General features: G+C 37.9%; 1 protein-coding gene and 1 pseudogene across 3 annotated transcripts; one reads left to right on the top strand and one right to left on the bottom strand.

Annotated features, from left to right (window-relative positions):
- Nucleotides 1–888: 888 nt before the first annotated feature.
- On the bottom strand, nucleotides 889–5,903 carry LOC122075314 (bifunctional L-3-cyanoalanine synthase/cysteine synthase 1, mitochondrial-like). 3 transcript variants are annotated; one of them, XM_042640301.1, is made up of 10 exons: nucleotides 5,617–5,899; nucleotides 4,014–4,123; nucleotides 3,675–3,732; nucleotides 3,236–3,499; nucleotides 2,890–3,027; nucleotides 2,736–2,787; nucleotides 2,572–2,651; nucleotides 2,412–2,471; nucleotides 1,552–1,653; nucleotides 889–1,143 (listed from the first exon to the last, which is right to left on the bottom strand). In XM_042640301.1, the coding sequence occupies exons 1-10, from the start codon at nucleotides 5,782–5,784 to the stop codon at nucleotides 1,045–1,047; spliced, it is 1,131 nt and encodes a 376-aa protein (XP_042496235.1). In that variant the 5' UTR covers nucleotides 5,785–5,899; the 3' UTR covers nucleotides 889–1,044. The 3 variants fall into 3 exon arrangements, with proteins under 3 accessions (XP_042496235.1, XP_042496236.1, XP_042496238.1); XM_042640302.1 differs by having other exon boundaries at nucleotides 1,552–1,632; nucleotides 5,617–5,897; XM_042640304.1 differs by lacking the exon at nucleotides 2,890–3,027 and having other exon boundaries at nucleotides 5,617–5,903.
- Nucleotides 5,904–14,897: 8,994 nt separating this feature from the next.
- Nucleotides 14,898–15,917, top strand: LOC122076347 (annotated as a pseudogene).
- Nucleotides 15,918–16,761: the final 844 nt, after the last annotated feature.

The raw sequence follows: 16,761 nt of genomic DNA, 5'->3' as shown, positions 1-16,761 counted from the left end.
AAAAAAAAAAAAGAACACAGAAAAATGCAGAATTTTAGGGGAGTATAATGGCCTTTTTTTTTATTTTTTTTTAGAGATAGGAGGGGTATCCGATTTTAGGTTGACTAAATCCCCTCAAGCTCGTACATGACCCCCGCACCACGTACAAATTGGGAGCTTATGGGCCCTAGTGAACCTCAGGCGAGTGGCCCCAAGAAATTATGGGGTGGCAAAGTTTTGATCACAAGACCTCGCTTCCTAAGGCAGGTGGAGTCTCATGTCCCCTCCAAGCCAGCTGTGCTAACCTCTTGAGGTTGTATATATCTTTCCATACCTTCATATCGCAACCAACCGTTAGATGTTTCAGATTGGAAATCAAGTGTCAAGATTGGCCACTTTATTTTTCAAACAAATTCCCAAAAGGACGCCCTTGTTGCAAAAAATCCACATTCCACATTGGGGGACGGGGGTTCGTGTTTGGCTCTGTAGGTCCCTACTGGGTCCTAACTCCTAACAGTTCCCAGGCTTCTTAAAAAGGATCTAGGCCTGATGTGAGTCCTTATCAGGTAGGTTGGATCGGATTACGGTCCAGCCTAGGTTGACTCAAGTTAGTCCAACCGGCCCAATCAGGGTTTGACTAGATTTTTGAAATATTTTTAGTTTTTGAAAAAGCCTAAAGAACCTTGAAATCTTCAGAAAATCACATCTTTAAACTGTAATTTCAAAAAAATCACGAATCAGATGTCATTTAAAAGAAATTTCCAGTATTATCGAAAACACTTTTCAGGAGGGCCCACTTGAAATTAAATTACATAAAATAACAATAAAAAATGCATAATTTTCACATAGTCTTGGGTTCAAATCCTCTGCGATGAGTGGTGAGTGGCAGCGAGATTCTGATGGCTGATATGATAACGCAACGCGCATTTACAAGTGAGAGCTGTCTAGCAACCGCATAAATGTAACAATTGATAACCAGACCATCGTCACATACACTCCTTGCTAGAAATGGATACAACACATTTACAAGTGAGAGCTCTCTAGCAATTACAAGAATTGGTAATATTAATCCACTGAAACTGGTTGCATATTCTCAGCCTCTTGCCTCAGTTCTTGGAAGAGTACAGATGACAAATACCTCTCTCCGAAGCTTGCATGTACAGTCTGAAATTGAAATCAGAAACCATTGTTAAACTAAGTAACTGCATTTCCTAGCTGAAAATTCTATCTATTACAAAGTAGGGGGCTGGGGAAGGCCAATGATTATGTAAATAATAAATAACAATTTTCTGTTTCCGTATGTTGAAACAACAAAACTGCCTTTATTCTTGGGTGGGTTTGAGTATCCGAGGGGTGAAGGAGGGATCTTCATATATTCTGTCAATGAAATGTTCTCTCTTTCTCTCTCTCCCCCAAAGAGGTGTATGTCTGTAATTGCATGTGGCACTTACTAATGGGTTCAAACAAGCTTGCACAAATTATGATACAGGCCACAAATTCTATATATAGTGAAAAAAGAACAAAAAAAAAAACCAAATAAAAGGTGGAATAATAATAATAAGTTTTCCATACCACAATAAGTTTCCCTCTGTTCACCGGCATCTTTGCAAGCCTTAATGCTGCAACCGTATTTGCTCCAGAGGAAATTCCCACCTTCAAAAGATTGATATAAGAATGTGAAGTGAACTTCAAGTGCTGTTACTTAAAACAGTTGATGTGGCTTACCAAATGGCTCAAAATTTTGATAATTAAAGGCAGATTAACAGTTATTTAGGTGATGAGGAAAAAGGAAAGAGAATTTTTAAATGAGACCCGTGAGACATCAATGAATTTGAGCTGACAAGAGATATGGCTTTAAACAGAGTAGAGAGGCGAAACAGGATCCATATAACCAATCTAGTTTAGTTAAGAAAAGGCTTAATTGAGTTGAGTTAACCATGAGTAATTCAATGTAGTTTATCAATATCACTGGTGTTTAGAATGATCAAGATGTTTTATTACCTTTTAAACCAATACTTACATAATGAACATTTTACATCTGTGCCCAATACTTGAACAATATCACTAATCCCCCAAAAAATCAACATTAAAAGAATGTGTTGATAAATTATATTGTTTATAGATAGAACATACTATTTCCTTCCATCTTTCTTTCTTTTTTTTATTAGAGGTGGATGGATAAAAAGGGAAGCAAACTTTCATCACCAATAGCTCAAAAGTGTAGACAATGCGTTCATGTTTCACCTATACAATCTAAATCCTTCCAATTCAGTAACCAAAAAGACATTCACAGTAATGATTCTGAATAAGGGTTTCGATCAATAAAAGCAACCATAGGCATCGCAATGAATTAGAAAAAATTACATCATTCATAGATGAATAGGAGTCTCCAAAGAAAATGGAAGGTCAGAAACATTTTTTGAAATTATTACCATGAGCCCCTCCTTAACAGCCAACTCTCTTGCCATCTTCACTGCATCTTCACTGGAGACCTAATTAGTTTAAAAATCACAAATTAATTAGTTTTCAGATTAATCAAATTAAACTGTTTATGAATGGATACTTGACAACCACATCACTAACAACACTTGCCTCAAGAACAGCATCCATTACATCCATGTCCAATATCTTTGGTTTAAAGCCAACCCCATTACCAGTTATATCATGAGGACCTAATTAAGTTGATAGAATTGATTAACAACTGCATCTATTAATAAGACAGTGAATATATCCAAATAATATAATAATATGCTTACCTGGCTTACCGCCATTTAGTACGTTGCTCTCTGCAGGTTCAAGTCCATATATCTGCAAAAGGTGTGCATAGAGAAGATGGAAACTTAACATTGTAAAATGAAACTAAAGGCATATTTGAATATGGGTTAACAAAAATACAGTAATATAATTTACCTTGACATTAGGATTTTTGGATTTTAGATATTGTCCAACTCCAGAGACAGTACCTCCACTTCCTATTCCCATAACAAAGATGTCCACTTGGCCTAGAGTGTCTTCCCATATCTCAGGTCCAGTAGTCTCATAATGACTCTATTTACAATGAGAGATTAATTATGATTTTATTGTTTTGACTTATGAGTTTGTGTAAAGAAGTCATAATTTTCATTCAGTGGGGTCAACCTTTTCATGAAACAAATCTAACAATATATAACTGGTTATGTAGGGTTTATGTAACAGAGTCCCTATATTAAAAAAAAGAAAACGAGGATTAGATTAGAGACTTTATGGCCGAAGCTACCTTAGTATTTGCAGGATTTTCAAATTGTTGCAGCATGAAAGCATTTGGGGTTGACTCCAAAAGATCATAAGCCTTTTTGATTGTTCCTCCCATGCCTTTTGTAGGATCAGTGATAACTAGTTCTGCTCCAAATGCTTTCATAGTCACCCTCCTCTCGAGGCTTGTGTAAGAAGGCATGGTGAGAATCATCTTGTACCGCTTCAGAGCTGCCATAAATGCCATACTTATTCCCATATTCCCTGATGTTGGCTCAATCAACACCGTCTACCATAAATACAAAAGTTGGAACAAAAAAAATTAAATTCAATGTATTAGAATAACTTGCAATCATGTAACAAAACTATTCACACAAGTGAAAATGATTAGTTGATCCTCATATTTGTATGCAAAACTGGAACTGTGAAATACAACTAGAAATCATTATGGCAAGAGAATTTACCTTTTCAGGGCTTATCAGTCCTTTCTTTTCTGCATCTTCAAACATGGAGAGGGCAGGTCTGATACAAGCAAATAAGTGAATAGTCAATCACAATGAAGAGAATAAAACGAGTTGCCAAAATAGAACATTTGGGTCAACATGGTTTGATTGATGGTTGCTGGATCAACCCAATGAGTACAGTATTAAACTGATTACATTTATCTGGTTGGGTTTGGATTTCAAGTAATATTCAATGATAGGAAATAGAAAGTAGACCATTGGTACATCATACAATATCTGGCTTTTAATACACAATGGGCATGAAGGATTCATGAAGAAGTTCCTCAGCTTGTGAAATACCTGTCCTTGATGCTAGAAGTGGGTTGAAACATTTCTTGCTTGACTGCTACATAAGCTCCACAACCTTCAGTCACTTTGTTCAGATAGACAAGGGGAGTCTTCCCAATAACCTGGATAAATATGAAAAAGAATGCGAATTAACTTGAGGCCAACCAATAACAAAATGATGAACCAAGAATTGACTTGCCTGGCATGAGCAACCGACTCAGTCAAGCCATGATGTAACATGATTTGGAATATTTTTACCTTTTCTGGCTAACAAAATGTGTGTGTGTGTGTGTGTTTTTTTTTTTTTAATTCAATACTTGATTAATGGGCTATTAATCAGCCTCTTAATGGCTTAATCCTTAACCAAATGGGATTAATTACTTTGTAAATTGAGAAGCTGTAATCTTATTTTATTCCCAAAAGTTCCCTTAGTCAATGAGATTAATTACTTCAAGAATCGATTTGTTGTAACCTTCTTTAATCCCCAAAATTTCCCATAATCAATGGGATTTATTGATTTTTTAATTTTTTTGCTGAAAATGGAGATTCAAAAAGTTGTAATTTTATTTCAAAATGATTAATTTGTGATTCTCAAGGGTTATCATTATATTACACACGTTTCAAGCACATATTAAAAATTTTTCCTACAATAAAATAAAATAAAAGAATGACAACTCGTTGAAACAACTAAAGTTATAATATTTTTCTTCAACTTTGACTCTCGTTTTAAGAGAATGAATTAGAAGTTTAAAATTCCTTTATTTGGGAAATTAAATTCTTAATCTAAAATATCTATACTAGTTGACATACCTCGAATGGATGCAACCCTTCTTTACCAAAAGAAAAAAAAATGGATGTAACCCCTTCTATATCCTACATAAACAATGCCATGGGCCAATAACCTGAAAAATGGTGGGTCCCCCAAGTCCCATTAGCAGTGGGATCTGACGGTTCAAGTGTCTCGTGTCAGCATACAACTGACGTGTCAATGTGAGGATGTCTTGATCCGAGATTTATTCATGGAAGGTCTAATAGAGACTTTCTCTTTCTTTCTTTTATCGGAAAAAAAAAAAAAAAAGAAGACTTTCTCTCTCTTTCCACGGTAACCTTTAGAAGACTAATCATGATTCATAACCATATCGGGAATAGAAAGTATCGTTGGCTTATTTCCTTCTACCGTCCAGATAAGGGCATTTGCAGATTAGGCCTTTTCCATATCCCAAAGGCTACCTTTAGTATTATGGGTCCCACGAAAGAAAAATGTAAAAACCAGATCTAAAAAACCTCAGCCATTGACGGGTGAGAAGCAAAGAAAGAGGGAGGTTCCTGCTTTGGAAAAAACTGAAAAAGGCAAGGAAAATTACTCCCCATTCTCCAATCCCCAGTGGTGTTAACTGTTAAGAGCCGGAAATGAAGGAAAACCAGAAATCTAGATAAGACGATGATCTATCTATTTTACTTTACGATGATGATGATGATGATGGTGATGAAGCAGTAACACAGATCGGGATGATCAAAAGAATTATAAGAAATAAACACCAGTGAACATGATTGCAAAATGAATAACAAAAACTGAAGTAAAATTAAAGAAAGAAGAAGAAGAGAGAGAGATTGCCCGAGAAACATCCTTCTTGACATTGATTCCAGGTAAATCCTTGGGCAGATCCCTAATTCGCTGCCAGAATGACGGCTCGCCAACAGTTTGGGTGGAGAAATTGTTCCTCAAGAGAAGAGTCTTCAAGGCTATAGATCTTCTTCCCGTAAAGCTCAAGAATCCCGCCATTAATGGAAACTAAGAGAGCTTAGCTTCTTGTTTTGTAAGACTGCTACGAAGCTTCACCTTTCACTCTCACTGGAGGTGTAGAAATGAGTCAGTGAGTGAGTGAGTGAGTGAGAGAAGAAAGCTGTGATCCCTATTTATAGCGAGATGGCGGTATGGACTCGTGGCCAAGAATAAAATAATATTATTGAGTTGTGGCTTATTGGTTTTCTGTCACCCACTGAGTTACCAACTTATTGTAAACCTCTCACGTACGGTGTTCAGATTTTTCAGACAAAAATAAATGGAAAAGTGACCTTTGATTCTAAGGTGAGTCATTGGATTGGTTCATTAGGTTTCATGCCTATCCAAGAGCACGGTTCTTCCGTCAGTGCAGGGCCAATAAAAGTTCTCGAGGAAGCATTAATAAGGGTGGAGTTTTGCTTGTTAAAGAATGGAGTAGTCATTTCATATGGGCATATGTAGAAATGCATGTAGTTCTCACACTTTCGGAAAAAGTATTTTATTTTTATTTTTTTAATATATATATATATATATATATATAATAAAATCCAGGGAACTAGTGATCTCCTGGTTCTGTATAGCAATCAGAACGAGATAGGTGCAATACCTTACTCCGATCCAGCAAGGAGACTAGCACTGGGATGGGTGCAATACCTTACTCAGAACTAAATTTAAACAAAATAAACAAACAAAGAATAGAACCATAAACTGAAATAAAAGATATGGAATTGCAGAAAATTAAAAGCTGCTTAACAAGATCTATATCTTGGAATCAAGAGGCACGACTGTAGGCTTTGATCCAAGGATAGAAGAAGAAGCTGCTATGCAGATGCAGATGCAGATGCAAAAAGAAGCTAATAATGCAATCAAAGAAAAATACTTTGAAATATGACTTTGAAAGTAAAGATTACAATATTTGGAGATATTTTTGATCCAGAGTTCTTGAGGTTCTGGATAGGCTTAGGACGGTTTGGGTTAGAGGGTTTGAGAAGAAGAAGGTTGGGTTGGCTTTGAGCTGTAGGTAGCTAACCTTTGGTGGACGATCAGACTTGGGATGATCGGAGTTTGCTGAAGACCGGCGAGTTGCTTGGAGAGATCTTGGAAGAACTTGTGGAAGCACCACTGGCTTCGGAGCTTCTCTCTCTTAGTCTCTCAAATTTGGAGTTCGAATTACAAGTGTTTTTGGGAGAAGGGGAAGTGCTCCTTTTATAACATAAGGAGGCTCATTTGGATTACATTTGGATTTGGGTTGCATTTGGGTTTCATTTGGAACTATACCAGATTAGGTACTATTTGACATTTCATTTGTCACTATTTGGTACTGTGCACTTAAATTTGCATTTGGAGTGAACAGTTGTTGCCGACAATTGTGGAACTGTTGGCGCCGAAAGTTGGAGTTGCTATTAACAAATAATTTGGCATCTTTGATGGATTTGCTGCTGATAGTTGATTTGGAATCTTCAATGATCTTACCACGGCATTCCACGTGTCAGGGACACTGTTCTCCGTATTGGTTTGATCAAGAATTTTGTATCCTATTTATTTGAGCCGGATATTGGCCGGACTATCCTATGACCTGGGATAGTAGCAGTACCCCCTTTCCTTAAAGGTTGTCCGGGGTTAATTGACTAGGTGAAATTTAACGACTGCACCATGTCGACTAATTTATAACCGTCTTAGCAGACGTTTTGGACCAATCTTATTTGGTCGAGGAAGGCTTTGCATTAACTGTCCGTCGGGACCGACGGGAGGTAACTTCTTTGAATTTGCTGGAGGAAGACGCCGAAAGACTGTCAGGGACGAAGTCAGGGTCTACCTCATATGGATCTTGCCCATAACAGAGTTCATGAGCAGGAACAGATCTTTGCAAAGATTTGAGACTGTAGGCATCATCACTGGAGCCTTCATTGCCTTCATTGTCTGAGTCGGAGCCGAGCTCTGCTAGACGAGCGCGAAGGGCTTCCTTCTCACTTTTGGTGCTTGATTTGGAGGAGCTTTGGATTTTTGGAACAGGTTGGAGACCTGTGAGGCTTTTGATTAAAACATTTTTCTCACATTTGGAGACATCACAGTTGTCCCACCATTTGATGTTGAATGACCGACAGAGGACTGGGGCAATCCAGTCATTTACCTGGTAGTCATAAATTTGGTATTCCCAGAATAATATCCATGCGAGGCGGCAGTGGAAAAAGAATCTGAGAAGATTAGGTTGGTGAGGTTGGGGTATTGAGTTTTGAGAAAATATTTGGAAGGAATCTTGAATTTGTGGAGGTAGGATTTCCTCTATAGGTCCATATTGGTCCCACCATTTGGGAAACCAATTGGGAGTTTGGTTGTTGAATTTGTATTCAAAACAGAAGAACCAAGAGTGGCGGTTAGTTCTATTTTGAAAAGTGAAAGCTTTGAACCAGGCCTCCTGGTAATCTATGTACGTATAATTTTGGGGGGAAAAAATATTTGAAAAGTTCCTTTGGTTCATGGGATGAGTCCCCCAATCTTGGAGAGACAGGATTTTGCAGATGGTTACAGTTGTATGTGTAACCAGAGTTGGGTCAGTTCTGTCATAATTGAGTTTGAGTCTGACAGAATCGGTTTCGACGAGAATATACTCGTAGAATTCTTGATTTTTTGCCATGGAGTTGGAATGGTGGTTCCATCCTTTGTAGAAGACAGCTTGTGCCATCATAATTGGCGAATCAAGATATTTGTATAAGGGCTCTTCAATAGTGAAGAGGTCTTCTTTGCATGGCTTTTCATGATATTGGCTTTTGAGTTTGGAACCTTGTGCTGTTTGAAGAGGTTTGGCTTGTGTAGTTTGGAGGCTGGTACTGGCCTTATTTGTGGGTTGGATAGGTCCTGCTGTAGAGCCTACTACCACAGCATGGGAGTAAGGTATTTTGGTGGTAGCCATTTGAGTCTGACTACGGGTAACAATTTGGTGTGATGGTGCAGCAGAGGCAGCCGCAGCACCATAGCTTGATTTGGTTCTGACAATAGAATTTGAGGAAGTGGACTCCTTAGGGGGAGCCATCCTGATAAGGTTAATTTGAGGAGTCTGGCCCTGTAAGAATTCACGGGTAAGAAAGTCAGGGACAGAATTGGATTCTCCTTTAATATATTCTATTTGAAACTCAAAGATTGATAATAAAGCTTGCCATCGGGCAAAAATTTGTTTTGATGCAAGATTTGAAACATCATTTTGTAAAACATATTTAGCTGCGCTACAATCAACACGAACTAAAAATGGTTTATTTAATAATGTATTTTGAAATTTTTGAATGCAGAGAACAATCGATAAAATCTCTTTTTTGATAGTACTGTAATTCTTTTGAGCAGAATTCCAAATGCCAGAAGTAAATTGGACTAATTGTTCTTTGTCATTAGCAGAGATTCTTTGTTTACGAATTCCTCCATATCCAATATCAGAGGCATCAGTTTCAACAATCTTAAATGCCTCAGGGTTTGGAATAAATAAACAAGGAATTTCTTTAACAAGTTTTTTGATTGTTTGAACGGCAGTTGTTTGGGTTTGAGACCAGGGAGTTGGTTTCTTTTTAAGCCGTAGATATAGAGGTTCGGCAATCTTACTGATTTGAGGAAGAAAATCATGAACGTAATTTAAACTTCCTAGAAATCTTTGTAATTGAGTTTTATCAAGGATTTGGTCAGGGAATTTTTCACCAAAGGTAATGGCACGATCAATGGGGGTAAGAGTACCCTTTTCAATTAAATGCCCAAGAAATCTAACCTTGGTAAGAAAGAATTCCATTTTCCTTTTTGATAGAACAAGACCATTTGATTTAATGATTTGGTAAAATGTTCTTAAGTGTTTGAAATGCTGTTCAACAGAATTTGAGAAAACCAGAACATCATCAATATAGACAATGGTGAATTGTCCATAGGAATTGAATATGTCATTCATGATTTTCTGAAATTCACTAGGAGCATTTTTGAGGCCAAATGGCATAACATTCCATTCATATAGGCCAAAGGGTGTTGTGAAGGCTGTTTTATAGCGATCCTTGTCATGGATTTGGATCTGCCAGAAACCAGACTTCATATCAAATTTGGAGAAAATCTTTGCTTGATAGATTCTTTGAAGAAGATCTTTTTGATTGGGGATAGGATATCTGACCCATTGGAGGGCATCATTTAAGGGTTTGTAATTAACAACCAACCGAGGAGTACCTCTTTCTATTTCAGCAGCCTTATTGACATAGAAGGCTGTGCAACTCCAGGGTGAGGTACTAGGACGGATAAGTTTTTTGGCTAAGAGATCATTGATCTCTTCTTTGCAAGTTTCTAAAAGAGTTTGGTTCATTTGGGCAGGTCTTGCCTTAGTAGGGATTTGAAGATCTGAGAACCCAGTGGCATAAGGTAAGGTAACCATATGCTGCTTTCGATACCAAAAAGCATCAGGAACATCAGAACAAAGATTGGATTCAAATTTTGATTTTATTTGGATAATCTGTTGGATAGTTTTTGGATTTTTAAGATGATCAGAGACTCTTTCATGAAGGAGCTCTGTTTTGAGAAAATTTAATTGTCTAATTTTCCTAACACTTTGGTCATTAGAATTTTGGGCTTGCAAGAATGGGAAGACAATCTTTTGTCCTTGGAATTTAGTGAAAATCCCATCTTGGGTTATTTTGAATGGTTTGATTTTTTCTAAAAATGGTTGACCAAGGATTATGGTTTGGTCAAGATCCTTAGCAAGGATAAAAGTTTGGGGAAGGCAAAGGCCTTGGTTGCAAACATGGGTGTTTGAAAGTTTGTATTGAACATTCAACCCAGATCCATTAGCCGTATTAAGGCGTTGGGTAGTTCTTTCATAGAACTGGGTTGGAATAGCACCTTCGTTGATACAGTTGGCATTTGCGCCAGAATCAACTAAAGCAATAGAAGAAAATTTGAACGAGGCATTGATGACTAAGGTTATGCGAATATACCAATTTTGACAAGTTATGGTAGACACAAAACCAGGGATAGTTGGATTTGGTTCACCAAGTTCTTGCGTTGCAAAGGGGTTTATTAATGGTTCATTGTTTGAAGTTGAAGCCTGTTGGTTTTGCGGTCTGTTTAAAAGAGCTATTTGTTGCTTAATTTGCTTTATTTCATACTGCAAAGATGCAGTAGTGGTTTCAAGGGATTTGATCCGACCAGAATGATCAGGAATAATAGGTTTTGATATTTTATCAAATTTTTGCATTATTTGATGGAGATTGTAAGGTTGAGGAGAGTTTTGGGTAGAAACATTGTTTCTGAGATGCTCAAGGCAGGCCTTTTTATGTTCTGGGTCTGCTAAGCTATCAATATAATCAAAAATATTTGAATTTGGTGATGCACGGAGCATCCGGATAGATTTGGGGACACAATCTTCACAGCTAAGACCAATAATACAAGAATCACAATTACATGCTTGAAAATTCTCATTATTGGAAGAACTAGAAGAATTATGTTCAGAGGCTTGGATTTGATTAAGTTTGTTGTTTTCATCCTCAGAGGAAGATGAAGAAGTTTCTTGGAAAAGAGCAAGGATTTGGGTTTTATCTTGCTCAGAGATTTGTAAAGAATTAATTTTATTCGAGACTCTACAAAATTTGGCAATGTGTCCAGGCTTACCACATTTGAAACATCCTTGTGTGGTTTTATCTGGATTTTGATTCTTAAAATTTTTAGGTGCCTTGAAAGGCTTTCTATATTTGGTATATTTTGGTTTTGAAGGAGTTTTATGGTAAAACTCAGGGGTTGTGAACGTTCTGTTAGACACATATTTTTTGGATTTATGGAAATTTTTGTAATATTTGCGAGAAGATTTGTGTTTGTGTTTAGTTGGAGGTCTGAGGGGTGGAAACCCGAATTGTTCACAGAATCCTCCTAACTCTCGTTTGTAAAATCTGTTTTCTTTATGGATTTGTTTCTTAAGTCTAATATCAGTACAGAGAGCAAGGCCCTCTTCATGAATAAGACTAATGATTTGGCCATAGGACATTTGGTCATAGGGAATGATTCCATCATTTTCCTTCCTAAGGCGTTGTTTGATTTTTTCTGAAAACAAAGTTGGTAATCCTGTAAGGAATTTTTCTTTCCAACAGGGAAGGTTTGCATCAGGTCTGGTTAAAACTTTGGTTAAGAAAGTGTCTTTGTACCATTTGAAATCATGTAATTTCTTACATCTGAGGTTTGATAATTGTTCAGCTGTTCTATCTTTGAGACGAGAAGGGTTTCCTAAAAAATAATTTGCAATGCTGAAAATAAGGGTATTAACAGCATCTTCAATAGGAATACCTTCACCATCAAGCAGGGGAACACCATCTGGTGTAATTTGGACAGCCATTAAGATTTCAGTTTTTTGGACATCAGTCAGGACATAATCCCACCAACCTTTGAGTTGGCCAGTGAAGCCAGAAACAAGCAAGGTAGCCACAGCACTATCGGGTGTATTCTTGATACGATGTGCGTTGCTAACCATGGTCATTTCTTGGAGTTTGTTCATGAGATTATGTTCGGACAGACCATCTATGTTCCATTCATAGATGATTCCACTTTGGTAGGAGGCCTGAGGAGCAGTTCCTCTAGCTTCAATTTGTAGGTCTGGGAAGACCGGGTGTTGGTTAGAACTTTGACCAATTTGGTTAATTTTGGGGAAGTCTTCTTCTTCAGAACTTGAGGAAGTATCTGAAGAGCAACCTATGATATTGCGAACACCCCTATTGTTTGATTCAGCCGAAGCTTCAGCTGAATGTTGTTGCACAGGTGTTTGTGGATCATTAGTTTCTAAATGAGATTCAGCAGCATTTAGAATAGTTAATCGTTGATTAATTTGATCTAAAACAAAGGATTTGTTAAGAGCAAGTTGTTGTTTTAGAGGAATATTATAAGGTTTGAATAAGGAAACAGAAGTTGGAATTGGAGCCGGTGTCAAAGATGAAGAGGCTACAGGTTTTGGCTGGACAAGGTTTTCAACTCTTGAAAGTTGATTACCTATAGTTTGCAGATTTAGATTTGCGAAGTTTAATTGTTCAATTTGTCTTCGGTTGGGATCATCTTTGTCAGAAATTTTAAATGGAGAGGCTATTATTTCATTATTTTTGTAGTTATGTTTGATGCTTTCAACCGGAGGATGAATAGCATTAGTGGTTTGTCCCTCATAAAGAGTCCAGGCTTTATGAGAGGAAGTTTGGGTACATACCTGATTATGCCAGGGATAGTAAACATTATTATCCTGGGCATAGATATCAAAATATGTAAAGAAGAAAACATTTGTTTTAAGATTTGTCATAAAATTATACCAATTTGTTCTGATTTGAGCTTGTTGTTCTAGATTAAAGGTTTTTAAAAACCATTCACGTTTTTCTTTGTTCTTTTGAGACTCAAAATCATTTCTAAGTAAAGGTTTGTTAATTTGATAATTTGTTTCTACTTGAATCATGTAAACTCCGCCAGTTTTAGGGTTTTCAGAAGGAGGAGGAGGTTCAACCTCAGATTGAGTAGGAGACCTTTGATCATTGGTTTCAGAAGGGGTTGTTTCAGGAACGGTCGAATTGGCTTCGTAAGTTCCATGAACAATATTTTGATTATTATGAACTCCAACAAGGTTAGGGAGAGGTGGAGTAGTTCTAGTTTGGGAAACCCATTGGTTTAAGTCAGAAGAAGTCGATGCCTCAGAGCATGATCTTCTGGAGCTTTGGTAAACCAGAGGGGTAGTTTGTCTGTTAAATCTGATGGCAACTAATCCGTCTGAATCCTGGGAAATAGAACGGATACTTGTGTTTGAAACTTGAGGGGGAATAGCAGTCGTTTGCAGCTGCCATTCTTCAGGGAAAGAAATATCTTCCCATCGGCAAAGTTTGGGGTAGACAATTTGACCCTGAATACAATCAGTTTCAAGGTAAAGAGTTTGGCCTTTTGAAGAAGTTCTTTTGGCACGAGGTTGGACAGATTTCATTGCTTTGTATTTGATTCGATGAATGATGGAAATAGGGATGGTTCCATGCATTAATTTGTAACCATGAGTTTTAAGGTTAAGTTTGAGGGAGTGTAAAATATTTGGGTCTTCGAGGGCTATGGACATATCAGGATAGACATTGAAGTGGACAGGTCCATAACAAAGACTTGTTTCAATGGCTCCCAAAAGGGAATCATTGAACTCAAGGAACCTTTGGTCACGAAGGGCTAACAACATAGAAGTGTTGAGTCCTTCTCGGTGAAGGGGTTTGATGGCCACTTGGACTAAGCCAATATGGACATAATTATATTTGCGATCTTTGTATAAATCTTGAAGGGTAAGTGGATCAAAAAGTTGGATTTCTTGAGTTTGAGGGGTAAAATTTATAGTTTGTTCTACGGTCTTGACTGTTTCGAGTCCGAACCAGTCTCGATCATAGAGATCATTTCTTGAAATTTTTGGCATATCCCAACTTCGAAGTCGTCGGTTGATTCTTGAAGTTTGTTCATCATAATCAAGCACATTAGAACTTGTGCTTGCCTCACCTGCCGATCTCATCGACATGGAGCGGGGTAAACGACTCATAATTTGAGAAATCTTAGTCTTGGGGTAATCACCTAGATCTAAGTTTTAAGATGGTATTTCCAACATGACTTGGGCAAAAACGTGGTCTTACACTCTTCTGCCACTCCTCCCAAGAATCCAAAGGCATATACCGCGTCGAAAAACTTAAAAGGAAATAATTACTCAAAAGAAAAGAAATCTGCAAAGAAATAAACCGAATCCACCACCACCGTGGCTCTGATACCAGATTACAGATATATATTTAGTGAAATTTATTGTACCACCTCTTGGAGAATGTTACAATTATAAGATCATCTCCTCTGTTTCACCAAATTATCCACTTTGTGTAATTATATTTTATTTTAAATATTAAAATACCTTTATAAAATTTAAAGTATCAAAAATATCTTTACAATAAGTTAATATTTCTTTCACCTAAATCATAATTGTTGGACCTCATTCTAAGACTTAATTCACCTTTCTCCCAAATTGTAATTGTTGGACCACGAGCGATTGTTTAGAGCAGCTGTAGTGGCTTCGGTCACCCGTAGATCCCAACAACCAGAATCAGATTCCTTTAGCATCACACAGCCACTTACCCTCTGGTCCATCGAACCAGAACATGCGGCAACTGTTGATCCACTACGCGGAGCTAGTATCTCAATCCGATTGGATCGCCGCTCAACACCTAGTCTCCATCATCTCCTCCAACGCTTCCCCTTACGGCGATTCCACTGAGAGATTGGTGCACCAGTTCGCCAGGGCCCTTTCCTTCCACCTGAATCGGCACCCCTTAAGTCACAATTTGTTGATGCTACTAACAACGACCACCACCGCCACCACAGCTGCCTCCATTTCAGTCACCACCGCTGCCCCAACTCCTCACCATCATCATCAAATGAGAACCGGAGGTAGTGGTGGTTTTTGCGTGCACGACGGCGCTGGTGGTGGTGGTGGTGGTGTTGTTGCTTAAGACTTGGACATGGAATTGGAGTTCAACTGGGAGGCCGTGGAATCATAATATCTCTACCTCAACCAAATCACTCCCTTCATAAGGTTCAGCCACCTCACCGCCAATGAAGCCATCTTAGAAGCTACAGAAGGCCAAGAATGCATCCACATCCTAGATTTCGACACCATGCAAGGATTACAATGACCTCCATTAATGCAGGCAATCGTCGAGAGGCACCACCGTTCTTTTTCTTCTACTTCGACTTCTCCGAGGGAGGTGGAGCCATCGTCAAATCCCAGCACCATGGCGCCAACTCCCACACCCATGATCCGAAATCATGGGTACAGGCCAGGACTTGAGCATCCTCCGAAGAACTGGTGACCGTCTCCAGAAATTTTCCCATTCCTTGGGCTCAGATTTCATTTCCGCCTGCTGCTCATCGAGGGCCCCTCCTCGTATTACTTCCCGTCATCATCTTAGGTTGCAGCCATGGCTGCCCACCTCCCCTCCGCCATCCCTCTCATGCCCAACGAGGCCCTCGCTGTCAATTGCGTGCACTTCTTAAACAGGCTTCTCAGGGATGACAACGATAACGACGCCGCCCGTCTTATCCTGTGTGCCATCAAAGCCATGAACCCCAGTCACCGACGGGTTTGTACCTCATGGTGAATGCTTACCCTTTCTTCTCCAACGTTACCTCATGTAGCAAGTATGAAGAGAAGGAGATCAATAATTACACAATACTCGATAATTACAATACGTAACTAGAGTTACATTTCAATGGCAGATGCTATCAACTAAAGTTGCACCCGACACCATCTAAAAGCATCGACACTCTTTTTGCTTGTACAAGTTCCAAGGACATCAGAAGATAACCAGGTTCTTCAGGATTAGCATCAACGTTTAGATAGAGAAAGGAGGATGAAATGGTAAAATGGTAAAGATGGGTATTTTTTGGGACAATGAAAATTGGTAAGTTATCAGTGTTTTACCCATAAGGGCAAAAACGTCATTTTATATTATTCCTTAACAGTGATTGCCGGTAGGGGGTTTGAGGATAATTTGGCGAAATAAAGGGGATGATCTTATAATTGTGGCCTTCTTCAAGGGGTGGCGCGGTCAATTTTCCATATATATATATATATCATTATCATATCATATATCATACTATTATAAAAGCATGTACTCATGTTTCGGGGTTAATCTTTTATTGGACTACTTTACCCTTCTTATTCTTCTTGTTTATTTAAATTTCTTAACTTTAATCTTTCTTATTTTACTATTTTTTTTTTTTGTATCCTTTGTTTTTTCCTTAATAATTAAATGAAAAATCCCTATTTTCTATATTCTCAATAAACTAATTTCGTTCATCATCTATACTTGCAACAAAAAAAGAAAATCCCTATTTTTTAGATTCTCTCAATTGTTTTCCTAATTTAAATATATTTTCTAGATTCTCTCTCCTCTATTGTTTTCCTAAATCTTTGATTCTTTTTTTATGAAATAAACTAAT

The sequence above is a fragment of the Macadamia integrifolia genome, chromosome 4, assembly GCF_013358625.1.
Source record: "Macadamia integrifolia cultivar HAES 741 chromosome 4, SCU_Mint_v3, whole genome shotgun sequence".
NCBI classification, from domain to species: domain Eukaryota; kingdom Viridiplantae; phylum Streptophyta; class Magnoliopsida; order Proteales; family Proteaceae; genus Macadamia; species Macadamia integrifolia.
The sequence above is the reverse complement of the archived record's forward strand: the minus strand, read 5'-3'. Positions and strand labels throughout refer to the sequence as shown.